Source organism: Trachypithecus francoisi, unplaced genomic scaffold (genome assembly GCF_009764315.1).
Source record: "Trachypithecus francoisi isolate TF-2019V2 unplaced genomic scaffold, Tfra_2.0 Lachesis_group12, whole genome shotgun sequence".
Taxonomy (NCBI): Eukaryota; Metazoa; Chordata; class Mammalia; order Primates; family Cercopithecidae; genus Trachypithecus; species Trachypithecus francoisi.
In genome coordinates this window covers 113868877-113885035 of record NW_022681457.1, presented here as the reverse complement: position 1 = coordinate 113885035, position 16159 = coordinate 113868877, and the positions used below count along the sequence as shown (strand labels likewise).

General features: G+C 52.6%; 1 protein-coding gene across 7 annotated transcripts in view; it reads left to right on the top strand.

Moving 5' to 3' along the window:
- Window positions 1–16159, top strand: part of PEX14 (peroxisomal biogenesis factor 14) — a 159261-nt gene that overhangs the window by 140280 nt on the left and 2822 nt on the right. For all 7 annotated transcript variants that reach the window (XM_033228412.1, XM_033228411.1, XM_033228416.1 and 4 more), the window contains 4 exons: window positions 6638–6723; window positions 11234–11336; window positions 12570–12667; window positions 15503–15594. In XM_033228412.1, the coding sequence (XP_033084303.1) occupies window positions 6638–6723; window positions 11234–11336; window positions 12570–12667; window positions 15503–15594 (379 nt within the window). The remainder of the gene's footprint in view (window positions 1–6637; window positions 6724–11233; window positions 11337–12569; window positions 12668–15502; window positions 15595–16159) is intronic.

Below are 16159 nucleotides of genomic sequence, written 5' to 3'. Positions count from 1 at the left end.
TATTTTCATGTACTTATTAGCCATTCATGTATCTTTTGTAAAGAGTCTTTTCCAATCTTGTGCCCATTTTAAAAGCCACTTTGTCTGTTTATTATTGAATTGTCAGAGCTCTTTATATATTCTAGTTACAAGTCCTTTGTCAAATATATGTTTGGCAGATATTTTCTCCCAGCCTATGGCTTGTCTCTTCATTTTCTTGACAGTACCTTTCGAAAAGCAAAAGCTTTAAATTTTGATGGTGTCATTTGATCTTTTTTTTCCTTTTTGGTTCATGCTTCTTATATCGTAAGATGTTTTTGTCCAGATTTTCTTCTATGCTTTCTGTTTTCTTACAGAAGTTTTATAGTTTTTGCTTTCTTATTTAGGTGTGACCCATTTTGAGTTAATTTTTGTGTATGGTCTAAGGTGAGAGTCAAAGTTCATTTTTTTTTTCCTATGTGTATCCAGTTGTTCAGCATGGCTGTTACAAAAATTATCCTTTCCCCATAGAGCTACCTTGGCCTCTTTATCAAAAATCAGTTGACCATGTAAGCATGGGTCTATTTCTGGACTCTTCTGAATTCGTAACAGCTTAATTAGAGCTCATATTTTTTAATCTATGGAGAGGGGATATAGATAGGCCTCTCAGTGTCCTTCCTGCCTAAAGATGACACTGCTAATAGCATTGTAGCCATGAAAAGTGGAAAAGATTGTCTTTCACGGGGTGTACGTGTAAACACAGGCTTTGCGTTTTCCAACACGACTACCACTGGGCTACTGTGGTGCTTTTTGCCATTCAGGCTGCCAGGTCCTTCTCTTCAGAGCAGAGACTATCTGTTTGTGTTGCTGCTCTCTGGGCCTGTCTTTCTGCCCACCGCCAGCCATCCACAGCCATGGATGTGGGCCAGGGCCCACCCTGCCCCCAAGCTGTAGCCAGCCCTTCTCAACCCAGCCAGGTTCCCTGTCTCTCCCCACATGTGCTCTCCACCTCTGTGCTGTAGCAAGCACTGATTTGGTGGGCTGGCTTTACTCCAGGACCTTACTGGGAGTGAGTTTGTCTTGTCATTTAATTTTCAGGGTGGCTTCTGAGCGAAGCTGATGGGCTGATGTGAGAAGCTAGAGACAGTGCTGTATGGAGGCTCCAAACCTGATGCATCTGGAGGCGACCTCAATGGGCTGGCCCCGTTTCTGCCACTGCCTTGCCCATGCTTGGGCTGCCAGCCTCCCCAAGGACATGATAGTTCTCTCCCTCTTGTCAGCCAGCACATCACTGGAGTGCCTGTTGTCTCGGCACGATGGTTCCGTGACAGCTTTCAGCTCTGTGTTGCCAATGAACCTTTACTGGATTGCAGGATTTCCATGGTGGGGATCAGTCTGTGACTTGCAGGTTTCAGGCTCAACATTGTCGTGTTGTATGCACAAGTCCCTGTCCTGTGCATGTGTTCTTAGTTGACGATGTTTGTTCTCACCTGTTAGGTGAGAATTTGGTTGGTGGAGGTATAAAGAAATAGAGTCATGTTGGTTTTGTTGGTTTTCAGTGAATAGTTAGCTGTGGGGATGCACCTCTCCTGCCCCCGCTCTCTACCGTGGTTTTACCCAAACTGGAGCCTTTGCGCAGGCTGACCTCCATGGAGCCAGGCAGAGCTTAAGGTAGTTCGTGGAATCTTGGAAGGTTGAGTTTCAAAGAGCTCCATGCCCTTTGCTCTATAGCAGTTTGTCCCCTGACCACATTGCAGTCCACAGGGCCACAACGTAGAGGCAGTCCCAGGAAGGCCCAGGTGTGCAGGATGAGGATTGCCGCCAGATGCCCATCTCTTCAGCCTTCACAGAGATGCCAGGGCTGTGGTACTGGTGAGGAACCCCTGCCACGCAGCTAGAGCGCCAGTTCTTAGACAGCTGGACTCTGAGTGAGAGTTAACATATCTCCTGTTCTTGGGTTCTCTGGGGCTAGCAAAGCCCTGCCCCCTTCAGTCAGTGCTTGATAAGAAGAGAAAAATGTCCTTGGAACCCCCCTGGCTGGTGGTGGCACCAGGATTTCTGACCCCAGGCTTGTTGCCCACTTGCCACCTTGTCTGCCTTGTCTGCATGGGAGGCAGGTCCCTGCTTCCAGAGTGGAGACTTGAAGCATTTAAAAAGCCCACTCATTCTCTTTCTTTTCTTCCCAGCTAGAGAAGAGTGACTGCCCCGTCTTCTGCCCTTGTCTTTATACCTCCGGACATTCAGGGAGACTGGTGGCGGGGAGGTATGCTCCCAGGCCTGCTACTCTCAGTTTCCTCGCGGGCTCTGCACTGGACTTGGAAAAAATAGACTCTGGAGGGGGAGGGGCAGGACTCGAGGTGGTCGTGGCTGGGAGTTTGAGCTAGTGTGGACCATGCTGATGTTTTTGCAGTAGCCTGGTCTGTTACGCTCTGAGAGCCACACAGCAGGTAGGAGTCATCTCTATCTGAGTTTTTCTCTTTTTTCATTTTGCCACAAGACAGAATTGTATCACACATCTCCAAAACGAGTAAAATGGCATTTCAGCTTCTTGTCTTTATAGACTCTCTGAACTTTAGGAAAGATCATTCTGGTCCCTTTTCATTAATAATGAAAACCAGGGGGCAATAAAATGTTCTTAACGTGAGCATGGCAGGAACGAGGAGTGGTGAGGGGTGAAGGGTGAGTCTGCAGGGACCACAGGTGTTTCTTGGGGCTGGAATTGCTCAGAGCTCTGGAAAGCGGGGCAGCTGTCGGAGGGTCCTGGTCCTCATCCCGCACAGCCAGCATCTGCTTAGCGTCGGCAGCCCAGAGGGCCCCAGAGAAGGCTGTCCTCCTCATGGCGGGATGTTTGCAGGCGAGTGGAGGAATCCAGCAAATTCCAGGTGCTGGTCAAGCTTTCAGCCCAGTCACAGCTGCTTTCTTGCAAGAGGCTTTGTGGTGTCTGAGAAATCAGTGGTGAATATGGTATTCGGGCCGTGGGCCCTGTTCTGCACTTGTTCTGCCTGAGGATTTTGGCTGCATGGAGGGATGTTCCGGGTATGGATGAAAGCCCTCCTGAGCAGGGACTCTGAGAGAGCGGAGTGGCCAGGTTGCTCTGTCTTCACTTTTTCCTCCTGAAAATGGACTTGCACTAGATGTCAGGTTTTGTATCTGGAGCGCCAAGCAAAGCTGGCTAGAAGAGGGGAGACAGAAGAGACACCTGACCGGGACTCCAAGTGCCTGACTCCTTGGGGTCAAGGTGAAAGATCTGTTTGCCTCAGTGGTCTCAGAGCTCCCTGTGTAACGAGAGGTGATTCGTGTCAGGTGGGGGTGTCCACCATCAGCAAAGTAGCACTGTCCCCTTCCCATAGCAGTTTCTTAGACACCAGGTATCACTGCACAGCCTGGGAAGGGAGTGGGGAAGTCCTTGCTAACCATAACACAAATCCCGGAACCCATAAAAGAATAGATTGATAAATTTGTATAAAAACCTCTGCATGCGGCAAAACACCATTAGCAGAGTCAAAAGAAAAATAAACCAGAGAAGATGTTTGCGATGCAGATCACAGACAATGGGCTAATATCCCTGCTATATAAAAAGTCTCTGTAAAGTGACAAGGGAAAAGAAATCAAGTAGAAAAGTGGAGAGCATATAGTACACCGAAAAGGAAATGCTGATGAAAACATGTTCAATCCTCACTGAAAATGAGATCAATGCAAATTAGAACTAGAGTGAACTTCTGCTTTCCTGCTGTGGTATTGGCAGGAATCTGTGTTTGAATCGTGCATTGTGTGGGCGCAGCCGCGGGGAAGCAGGCATTGCGCAGAGGCTGAGGGTGAATTATTGGCCCCATGGAGGCAGCATGGCAGCATTTCTCAAAACTGCAAATGCACACGCCCTGGGACCAGCCTCTGGGAGTTCTGAGGCTCACGGGGTGCGTGTCCCCATGTGGGAGATGGCACATGTCCACGTTGTTGATGGCAGCATTGTGTGCAATAGTAGAAAGTTGGAAATGAGGTGGATGTCCATCAGAGGGCAGGTGAAGTGGAATATCCTACAGCTGTAAAAAACAAGATTGAGAGAAGGGGAAACGTGAAGGAAGAGAAGGCATCCTGTGCCGCCTTAGATGTGCACACAAACTCTCTGGAAGGATAAATGTGAGACTACTAATGGCTGTTGGTGGGGGGAAGCCTTTTTGTCACAGACTGCCCTGTGCTATTTGATGAGTCAACTGTATACGTGCTACCTGTTCAAAAAGTGTAAAACAGAAATGGGAGTTGGGGACTGAGGGAAAGGCCGTATGTTGATTACAGTTTTGGGATCGAGATTCCAGGGCTGGGACATACCAGGGAGTCTCGTGTGGAATCTGCAGGCAGTGGGGGACTTTGGTGGCCACGGAGAGACTCCAGGCCCCTCCAGTCCGGACGTTTCTGCCCCCTGAGAGTGCCATTCTGCAGCCTGGGGGAGGAGGTGTCTCCTTGCCCACTCGGAGGTCTTTGCAACTTGGATCCCCCTGGTTGGGCTGCATGCCACAGCCCGTTCCCCCTCATGCCACATCCTGCCCTGAGCTGAAAGAAGGAACGGGCCTTCTCCTCCCCTCTGGTCATAAAACGCCAGGACATGGAAGGTACCTCTGAAAACTTACAGGCACAGGTGAGAACTGAGGGCGGAAGTCTCTCAAGCAGCAAGTCCTTCAGCCTCACTCCGCTGTGTTTTGACGCTCCTTCCCGGAGTTTAGGACGCTGCTGATTTTCCCTCTCCCCGTTTCCCCCAAGTGAGCAGCACACCGTGGGAGTGCCTCCCAGATAGCTCTCCACTGGCGCTGTGCTCGCCTTCCCCACTGGTCTATGTCCCACCTAGGCCCCTCCTGATGACAGATCCTTTGGAGGGAGGCAGAGCACCCACCACGTGGCCTGGAGATGGCAGCTCCAGAAAGGTGTTGGCAGTGGAGACAGGGCTGTCCCGCGTGCCTTGGAGGATCGGATGAGGTCGTGGACATGGGAGCACTTTGTGAACTGGACATGGGAAAGAGTGAAGGTGGAAACTCTCCCCATGTCAACTGGAATTGCATCCAGAAGGGCACTCTGCTATGTGCCGTGCTAAAGAGAATCGGGGCCAGGCGCCGGGGCTGCGCGCCTGGGATGAGGGCACTTTGCTGTGTGCCCTGCTAGAGAATCAGGGCCGGGCGCGGTGCTGCGCGCCTGTAGTCCATCCGTTTGGCAGGCTGAGGCGAGAGGATTCCTTGAGTCCAGGAGTTCTGGGCTGCGGGGCACTGTGCTGATGGTGGTTCTGCACTAAGTTCTGCATCAATATGGTGACCTCCTGGAGCAGGGGACCACGAGGTCATCTAAGGAGGTCAGAAGTGGAGCCAGTCAAAACTCCCATTCTGATAAGCGGTGGAACATGCCTGTGAATCGCCACTGCACTCCAGCCTGGGCAACATAGCAAGAGCCCACCTCTAGAAAGATTACTTACTTAATACAAATAAAGAGAAGAGAAAGGGGCCAGGTGCTGCTCCACGAAGACTGGCTGCTCTTCACAGCAGCAGCAGCCTGTTCTGAGACATCACCCCACTCCCTTCTTGCCCTCTGTGCTGGTCCCAGGCCCTCTCCAACTCGTGAACCCTTGCAGCAGCCTCGCCCCAGCTCCTCTGCCTCTGCGGCCCCCACTTCTGACCATCCTCAGAGCCACCCCAGTGCTGCTCTTCAGGGTCATGGCATTCCCTGAATCACGTCCCCCAGTGGCTCCCATTGCTTATGAAAGAATATTCGGCTTCCTTGACCACACAGTCCACCTGGCGCCACCTCTCCACCTCTTTCCTGCCCCGCCCCAGCCTCCACTGCACCTGCAGCTTCCTTGGCTTTTCTCCGTTCTCCCCAGCACCCTGCTCTTGGGGTCCTCTGGGCCAGAGCAGCTCTCCTCTTTAGTCAGGCCCAGGGTGCTCACCTGGTCCACATGCACCTACCGTCTCTCCTTTGCGCTTGCTCCTCTCCAGCCCCCAAGGGCCTCAGGGCTCCTCTAAGACCCTGCTGACCCCAGCCCCTCTCCCCTGCCACCCCCAGCCCCTCTCCCCTGCCACCCTCATCCCTTTTGATAGGCGTTCTCACTCTCTGAAGCCTCAGTCATTTGGAGACTCGTGTTTTCTCTCCGCTGGCTCCAAGCGAGAGCAGGGCTGGGAGGTCTAGTTTACCACAGCCCACCCCCGCGTCCCCACCCAGCATATCACAGTCCCCCTCTCCACTTGGCTGAGACCCCGCTTGGTTCTGCTGTGGCTCCCAGCTTATCACCAGCTGTAGTAGGCATATGTGGGTATACTTATGCTCCCCAAAATGTACTCATGTTATCCTCTCTGGATCTTTTGTTCCTGAGGTAGAGACCGTGCCATCCGTCTTCAGATCACCTCTGCCACCTGACTCCCGACTCGGGGCTCAGCTCACTGCTAGATACCTCCACCCACGGCCTGCAGTCAGGGTTGGGTGACTGGCATCCCTTGTGTCCCAGTCGAGGTAGTGGGAACAGGAGGGGACGGCGCCGAGCTGCTGTTGTGATGATCACGTGCTGCCTTCCTGTGGTAGAGTGTTCCACTTGCCCATCGTTGGAGGCGAGGAGACTGTGCCACTGAGGCACGTGTGCCGGCCCCCACCCAGGGAAGGACACCATGTGCGTCTTCTAACCCTCCTCCTCTTACCCCGCCTGTAGGCCCCGCAGGATCCCGATGGCGAGATTACGGCGCCCTGGCCATCATCATGGCAGGCATCGCATTTGGCTTTCACCAGCTCTACAAGGTGAGTCACCCCCAGTGGCCGTGGGTGCTGTGCCCCTGCCACCCTGTGGCATTCAGTGCCCTTTCACTGGCTCCCCTGCATGGAGGCACTGCCGTGCTCTGCCCTGGAGCATGTTGGCAGCGAGAGGCTGTGGTAGAGGTCGGGGTTCACGGCTGGATCCAGGCCCTGCCCTGCTGCGAGGCTTGGCGGCTCTGCTCATCTTTTCTCTAGTACTCAGCATGTACCACCCAGATCTCTACTTGCAGGGGCATCGTGAGGTCTGTCCCTTGCCAGCCCATGTTGGGCACTTAGAGTAGTGCCCGCACAGGAAAGCCGTGCGAGCAGTTTTGAGACACAGAATAACATAATGGCAAAGATCATAAACGCTGGGCCAGCTGCTTTGCTGAGCCCTGGCTCTGCCCCTCAGGAGCTTGGTGATCACAGGCTCTGGTCTGTAAAATGGGGATAACAGTCCCGACCTCATGAGGTTGTTGTGAAGTCCCGAAGAGTCAGTCTCCCTTGTGGAGGGCTCAGAGCCAAGCCCGGCACATGGAAGAGCTTTATACACCATTGTTCTGCCATAGCATTTAAGAGCGGCAGTGAGAACCTTAGTGTCATCAGATGTATGGGAGCTGTTCTTTTTGCTCTGTTGTGTTGGCATCTATAGAAATCTAGGATTTCCCAGGCTTCTCAGGTCAACTCTCAGGATCCCAGGCTCATTGCTTGCAACAGAACTGCAGGCATGAGGTAAACATTGACTCCCTTGTGAAGGCCCAACTTGGACATGAAGCAGATGAGTCTAGTTTCTAGAAAATGCAGGGCCAGGGTAGGTGGCCAGTCCAGATCTTGGGATCCTGGAGAGAAGCCTCTTTTCTTTCGAGGCTGTCAGCTCCTCCACCCCTGATTGGTGATTTTTTTTTTTTTTTTTGGAGATGGAGTCTCGCTCTGTCGCCCAGGCCGGAGTGCAGTGGCGTGATCTTGGCTCACTGCAACCTCTGCCTCCTGAGTTCAAGCAATTCTCCTGTCTCAGCTTTCTGAGTAGCTGGGATTATAGGCGCATACCAGCATGCCTGGCTAATTTTTGTATTTTTAGTAGAGATGGCGTTTCACTGTGTTGGCCAGGCCAGTCTCGAACTCATGACCTCAGGTGATCCATCCACCTCAGCCTCCCAAAGTGCCGGGATTACAGGCTGAGCCACTGTGCCTGGCCGGTGATTTTTTTTTTTTTTTTTTTAAACAACCTGAATGAGCACCCAGACTCGCCATGGTCACTCTTAGCACATGAAACATGTTCAGCCATGGTACTGTGGGATTCTTCATTTTTTATGTAGTACAAAAGCTAATGACAGTTATAGCAGAATATAATTTTTTAAGTGTAGCATGTATTCCTGGAGCTGGACATTTCCATGTTAGAAATCGAGAAACAAGGGCTGGGCGCGGTGGCTCACGCCTGTAATCCCAGCACTTTGGGAGGCTGAGGCTGAGGATCCTGACCTGATCACGAGGTCAGGAGATTGAGACTATCCTGGCTAACATGGTGAAACCCCGTCTCTACTGAAAATACAAAAAACTGGGGAGGCTGAGGCAGGAGAATGGGGTGAACCTGGGAGGTGGAGCTTGCAGTGAGCCAAGATCGCGCCACTGCACTCCAGCCTGGGCGATAGAGCAAGACTCCATCTCAAAAAAGAGAAATCAAGAAATAAAACATTCTGGGTTGGTCCAGGTGCCATGGCTCACACCTCTAATCCTAGTACTTTGGGAGGCCAAGGCAGGCAGATTGCTTGAGTTCAAATGTTTGAGATGAGCCTGGCCAATGTGGTGAAACTCTGTTTCTACCAAAAGAAAAATAAAGTAAAATAAAACAAAAATAAGCTGGGCATGGTGGCATGAATCTGTAGTTCCAGCTATACTCGGGAGGCTGAGTGCAAGGACCACCTGGGCTTGGGAGGCAGAGGTTACAGTGAGCTGAGATCACACTGCTGCACTCCAGCCTGGGCCACAGAAGGAGACCCTGTCTCAATGTAAAAAACAAAATAAGCCAGGCACAGTGGTTCACACCTATAATCCCAGGACTTTGGGAGGCTGAGGTGGGCAGATCACTTGAAGTCAGGAGTTTGAGACCAGCCTGGCCAACAAGGTGAAACCCTGTCTCTACTGAAAATACACAAATTGGCTCGGTGTCTTGGCGTGCACCCGTAATCCCAGCTACTCGGGAGGCTGAGGCAGGAGAATCACTTGAACCTGGGAGGCGTAGGTTGCAGTGAGCCTGCAGTGAGCCGAGATTGTGCCACTGCACTCCAGCCTGGGTGACAGAGCGAGACTCTGTCTCAAATAAAAGAACAGAACAAAAGCACCTCTTGGGGCTCAGTACTTCTCCCTCTGAACTGGTGCCCCCTTCAAATCACCGACTGTATACAAGCACCAAGAAGACTGTGATACAAATGCAGAGTCCTCAAATGAACGCTCGGCTGCACCGAGCAGTAGGCACTGTCACATGGCCACCCATGGAGGGCCTGTGGCCTGATGGGAGCGGGAGGGTAGCTCGGCAGCTCGCCTTGGTGTGGGCACTCACAGGAAGCTGCCACCATCGTTTCTACGAAGCTCTGGGCTCTCTGCTGTACTTTAAAAAAGAAAAGAAACATCGCAATATCAGTCACAATGGTAACAAGAGAATTTCTAAAGCATCTGGTCAGTTTCTTGAAACTGAAAAAATAAAAGAAATGGTAAGAAGCCCTTGACTTGCTTTATAAGCATGTGAAGACTTGGACTAGGGCAGCGTGTCTGCTCCTGCCCTTAGGACTTCTGATCTCAGAAATGGGGTGTTTAGTTGGTTACATGCACATACATGATTTTTTGTTTGTTTGTTTGTTTGTTTTAGACAGAGTCTAGCTCTGTTACCTAGGCTGGAGTACAGTGGCATGATCTCGGCTCACAGCACCCTCCGTCTCCCGGGTTCAAGTGATTCTCCAGCCACAGCCTCCCGAGGAGCTGGGATTGTAGGCATGTGCCACCACACTTAGCTAGTCTTTATATTTTTAGTAGAGACGGAGTTTCACTGTGTTGGCCAGGCTGATCTCGAACTCCTGACCTCATGATCTGCCCACCTCAGCCTCCCAAAGTGCTGGGATTACAAGCGTGAGCCACCGTGCCTGGCCGAGAATTCTTTACCTTTCATGCTGAGGACATTTCATCCTGAAGCATAAGGCTACCTTTGATGAGTTTTGGCTCAGTTGTGGGTAATAGCTCACACTGTGGTTGAAAAGCACTTTGCAAAATAGAAAATGCATCTATACATGTGCTGCTGAAGAATGATCTTCGCTTAGGAGTCACTCTGGAAATGAGTTCCCACAAACCCCTTGCAAGAGACCTTCTTTTCCTTCCCTGGTACAGAAACCGTAATGGAGAGATTTCCGTCCTCTTTCTTATCTGGGCCCAGATAGATTAAGAACCAAAGTTGTCCCTGGGCAACTCCTGCCGGGCCTGCGCTGCACTGCCGCTGGCAGCACCCACTGAAGTGGGCAGCGGGTCTCACTCTCCTCACCTGGGGGACTTTGTCTCCATATCCCGAGTGGCTGGACATCAGTGCACATATTCCTACACGCAGCTGTCCCTGAAGGCCCCGCCACCCACCCCCACCCCTCCACACCCTCACCTCCAAGGCGACCAAGAGCACCTGTTGCCAGCCCTGCCCTGCCTGCTTCCTTTGTGAACGGCCTCCCGGGCGTCCCTGGTTCTAGGCCCCTGTGAGGGGTGGCCCTGCCGCATCCACTTTCTTTTTTCCCAGAGCCAGTTTCTTATGATCCTGCGCCTTCCTCTCCCTTCTGCCCTGCATTTCATTCTGGGGAACTCGACTTCTTTTGACTCTTACATGAAGGAAGTTTGTTCTGAGGATTCAGGCTTCATTTAGAAAAAGACTGAGGTGACCTCTTCCAGCAGCCTCAGAGCACTCGTGTTATCCCCTGGCGAGAGAACCAAGGGTCCCAGAAATGTGTTGTTGATTTTCCTTTAGTTTATCCAGTGATGTTTTGTTTATTAATTGTACTCATTTGTTTCTGAATAGGTGATTCACTCACAGGTTCAAAATGTTCACGATTCAGGAGAATATGCCGGGAAGAGCTGCCCCTCCTCCCTCGCCTCCCGGAGGCTCCAGCAGTATCTGATGCTTGTGTGTCCATCCACATTTATATCTTACAACTTTGACAGTAGAGTTTAAAACTTTGTGTTACAGAAATAGTGTGGCATCGCTAAGAAAAGTAAATAAAGGAACCAGAAAGTTCCCATCACAGCAGATCCAGCTGACTCTCCCTGTCCACGTTCCCTCCTGGTCCTTGTCCTTATTCAGGCAGAATTTTTACGTGGTTGTAATCGCAGTCTCATAACTTTTTCAAATATCTTGTTCATTTATGGTGTTTGCTTAGGGTTTCCAAAACCCGGGGATGACCGGGAGAAAGTTGGGCGGCAGAATTTGAGAGATTGTTGGAGGATAACCCTGGGTCCGTATGCATTCCTCACCCTGTCCCGCTTCTTGCAGAGATACCTGCTCCCCCTTATCTTGGGCGGCCGAGAGGACAGGAAGCAGCTGGAGAGGATGGAGGCCGGTCTCTCTGAGCTGAGTGGCAGCGTGGCCCAGACAGGTAAAGATTAATGACTCCATCAAGTCACCCCTCACAGCCTTCTCCAAGCAGCCCCTTCTCTGCCCCTCCCCTCTCCCTCCGTCTCCACTCTATGTGGTGACTTCATTTATCTGCTCTGAGAATCTGTTCACATTTGCAAATGAAGCCGCCGTCATTTCGGTTTAATTTGAAATTGCTTGTTTACTGTCGGCGCGGCCTCAATTAATTATGTTTTTACGGAAAGGCTCCCAACCTCAGAATATTAATAAGGGGAATAAAATGACAGCCTTTCTAAGGGCTGTAAAGTTCATTTTTAATTTCTGCTTCTCTGAGGTTTTCAGGGGGGTTTTCAGTGATTTTCCCCCTTCCCTCTAAGACACCACTGTGGGGTCAAGAGAGTCTCTAATTACTGTGGCTCCCAGGACCCTGGCCACCTCCCCTGTTATCGACTCGACAGGGCTCACGTTCATTACCCCGTGCCCCAGCAATGGCCCAGATGAGCTGGGACCTGTCGCGCCAGAGGTGGCTTCCCTTCTTTATAAACTTGTTTACTAGACGGCAGCTCTGAATCTAAAAACCAGAGCGAGGCCAACAAGAGAGCTACCTGTCCCAGGCAGGAGTCTGTGTCCCTCTGGGGCACATTTGTGAAGCTCGCAGAAACCCTTTCAGAAACCCTCTGATGCTGTCCATTCTACTGGCGTTTGCTCCTGCAAGGCTGACATTGGTGGCAACAGGGTCCCAAGGGGTCACAGGGCACCTGGGAGTGGAGCAGGCGGCCTGGGGTCAGGTGGGGAGGGCAGGAAGGAGCAGTGGGAAATAGGACTTGTGGCTTGAGCCAGTCCTGGATGTGAATGTGGCGGGGACTAGAGATGTGTCTGTCCCGGCACTGGAGACTCCAGGAGTTTCACAAGGACACTGAGGCCCAGGAGATGAAGGATGCAGGTGCCAGAGAAGCTGGGAGAGCTCAGCAAATCATAGCCAGCTCTAATTAGAGGGGAGAGGTTCTGGACGGATATACTGTTGACCATGGACAACTACACAATGGAAAGATAAAGTAGAAATACTAGAGGTTAGACACAGTGCAGGCAGATCACCCAGAGTGCAGATAAATTAGATGGATTGCGGGGGGCTGGGGGTGTCTGCAGATAAATTAGATGGAGCGGGAACATGGGCCGCTCCTAGGTGCGCGGGCCGAGCGAGGGGAACGTCTGTGCCTGTGAATTTACCTGCGCCGTGACTGCTTTCTCCTCGCAGTGACTCAGTTACAGACGACCCTCGCCTCCGTCCAGGAGCTGCTGATTCAGCAGCAGCAGAAGATCCAGGAGCTCGCCCACGAGCTGGCCGCTGCCAAGGTACCTGTCTCTGCCCTGCAGGGCCCTCCAGGCCCAGGTCTGTCCCATGTGCCCTTCACTCTTGTCCCTTGGGCCTGGCTTGCCACCTTCGGGAGCCGGACTTTGCCCCAGTCTCATGGTGGTTACACAGCCACAGCCGACGCTGCCCTTTCTTTCCTTGTAGAGACAGGAGGCCGGTGCTGGGCAGTCAGTATGACGTTTAACCGTTGAGGCTGTCCTTTCTCTCTCTCTGTCACCTCCCAACAGGAGGAAGGAAAAGCTACCCTCTGCCTGTGGAGATCTCATGGCAGCCATATCCCTGCAGCTCTGGAGGCTTTCTGTGTAGACGTGGGACGGCCTCTACCTATAAGTTAGGTTGCAGCTCAGCATGGCCAGGAGGGGTTCTGGAACAGACAGGGGAGAAGCGAGCCGCAGTCAATTCACCAGCACCAGCCCTGTCCACACCGCAGTGCAGCGGGCAGGTTCTCTAGACTCAGGTTCCACAGGTTCCAGCAACCCTAGGGAGCCAGAACCGACTCCCGAGTCAGTGTCCTTGCCTCACTGCCCAAATGTGAAGAAATCCTGGCATGGCAGCTTTCCTGGCCCTGCCACTCTTTAGCTGTGTGACCACAGGCAAGTCACTTAACCTCTCTGAGTCTTAGTTTCCTCATCTGTAAAATGGAGCCATAACAGCACCTAATTCGTGGGGCTCTTCATGGCCTCAGGAGGGTGCCTGGCTCCAACCAACTCACGGGATTGCAGGCCTGGGTTCTGTGGGTGGGTAACAGGGGTCATCACTGAGGCAGTGTCAGACAGACCAGGTCCAGGAGACAGTGGCCTGGTGGCTCCAGAACACCCACTGGCTCTTCTCTCTGTCCCTTGACCCACAGCTCTGTGTCCGGTGGACAGTTCTCCCTGGCTGCCCCCACAAGCTGGGCTCTGGAGAGTCCCGTCCTGAGTTGCTCACCCAGGGCAAGCCACTCCTAATGTACGACTTGGCTCGAGCCAGCTCTCAAATCTTTTGCATTTGCAAAAACCATGAAAATGACAGTCTTTCCATTTTCCATGGAGTCTGGGGTGTCTCTTGAAGAGAGTCCCGGGAATCTCCCCCCTGGACATCCAAACCACACACAGAGGTGCTGCCTGCCCTTCCTCCTGGGGTGGCTGCGGGTACTGGTGGCCACCTCCAGCCACCGTGCAGTGCATGTTCTCCGCGGGTGGCCGGTCCCTAAAGCACCAGGAAGCCCAGCGACGGCCCTGCCTGCTCTCCTGGGTCAGATCATCTTTTGGATCCATGGTCTGCCTGTGGCCAGAAGCCATCCCGGAAATTGGAAAACTGTTTTCAGGCCTTGCGCATGAGATGAACACCACATGTTGTGTTTAAGAAGCAGTGGGGGCCCGGGATGTGCTGGGTGGTGAGAGGGGTCAGGCCCCTCAGAGTTCCTCGAGCTGGCTTTGCTGCCGCTGTCCCTGGCCCACCCCAACCTTCTCTCCCGAGCTGCAGTGGGGCCACTGGCTTGGCACCTAAACTCGTATGTATGAGGACTTCGGTTACCCCATAAACCAAAGACCCAGAGCTGTGTTTTCTCAGCTGTAATGTAAGTTTTTATATCTTGCTTGCAAACTCCTACCGGAGCACTGTAAAAAATTAAAAAGAAGAGCTTTAAGTAATTAAAAAACCTACATAAAACTGAAGGCTATGAGTTTTCTACAACTGTTTTTTAAAGAGACTGACTAAAAAGCCCCAGATGTCAGATTTTATTTCTAAATCCTGGCATCTGGCACCATATGCGTTTGGAAATCTGAGTCCTTTGTAGGCCGGTGAGTGGAAATTGTGCCCTTGTTAATGGGCTGCTGTAGCTTTCAAGGTCTCAGAGAAGCCAGAACAGTGGCTCCTGGGCCCTCCCTGTCTGGTGGTCTGGAGTAGGAACCCTGAGGGGCTGTGTCTGAGGGTGGCGGGTGACACACACTCACTCTCAGACTGCCCAGGTTTTCCTTCCTGAGACCTACAGGTCCTCCAAAGGACTGCTCCCTGCTAAGGTGTGCCAGCTGGGCTGCTTGCTGCGGCGAGCCCATGGCAGCCCCCGACCCCACGTCAGGGACCAGGCCTCTGAAAGCCAGCCCAGCGGCCCACCGCACACTGGTAGGGAACAGCCAGGGAATGTCCCCTATGCCCACCTCGGGGGAGCAGTATCAGGAGAGCTGGCAATATTCATCTGTGCACTTAAAGACAGCCTGGGGTGGCCTTCAGCCTGGGCGAGGTAGACCTCACACGGAGGCCTCGTGTGGCATTGTCGTCTGTGCACATGCCACAAGCAGGTGGCCACCGGCAGCTCTCATTTGGGGACCTCTGGTTTGGCTGTCCTCTTCCCCATCTACACCAGCAAGATTTGCCAGAAGTGAGATGTAGTCCTGTGAAGTTTATTTGGAAAACAGTGTTACCTTCAAAGGGGAAAGTTGTGCATGGAAGGATGGGGTTTGTCAGAGATAGTGGCTGTTTCCTCTTTCCACCCTGGGCCATCTTATATCCCAGGCATCACACCACTTCATACCGCACCTTCACGCCTCCGCATGGCTCTCAAAGATGCCCGCAATACTATTATGGCACCTAAAAACACGTAATGATTCCTTAAGTCATCAGATGTCCAAACAGAGCCGTGGGAATGTTTAAGGATGTCGTCATCCAAACAGAGGCATGGCAGGCAGTGGGCAGTGGCAGAACCTTCCTCCAGGTTCCCCAGAACAGACCCAGAACGCCCCACCTGCTGCCCCCACCCAGGTCCTCTTGCAGCCGCAGGCCCCGCCCATGCCACAAGGACCCCACCCTGAGCCTTGCTCCCTGTGCTCTGCTTTCAGGCCACCACATCCACCAACTGGATCCTGGAGTCCCAGAATATCAACGAACTCAAGTCCGAAATTAACTCCTTGAAAGGGCTTCTTTTAAATCGGTAGGAGGGAGGCACGGGGACCCTGTTCTGGTCAGGCCTGGAAAGGGGGGACTGAGAGCTCTGGGGCGTGGGAGGGGCATGACCCTCACCCCCACCCCCGAGGACCCCATCTGTCTGGGCGACTCAGGCACTGAGTCTGGGGCCTTTTGAACTTCTCTTTTCATTCCCCACTTGACTACCTCTCCGCTCCAGAGGTGACGGTCTGTGGCACATGAGTTTTGATATACAGTTCCCAGGCCTGTCAAGACCTGGTAAGGGACAGCTTGAGCCAAAAAGCAGGGCCCTTGGAGCAGAGGAGAACCTCCTGTTTTGGCTCCTCCTCCTTCCTGAGCCCCAGGTGACCACTCAGTGACAGCTTTGCCCCAGGGAAAGCCCTTGCGGGAGGGTCTTTGCGTTTTCTACTTGGAAGGGTTCCACGACTGGAGGCATGAGTAGAAGCAGGCCCTGCCCCCCCCAGCTTCTTGGTGGTCCCCCTGTTGTCCCTCTGTAGTGACAGCACATTGTCACCAATGCAGCCTCAGAGGTAGGCTGACCAACTTGTCCTGCTTTGCCTGGGACTGTCCTG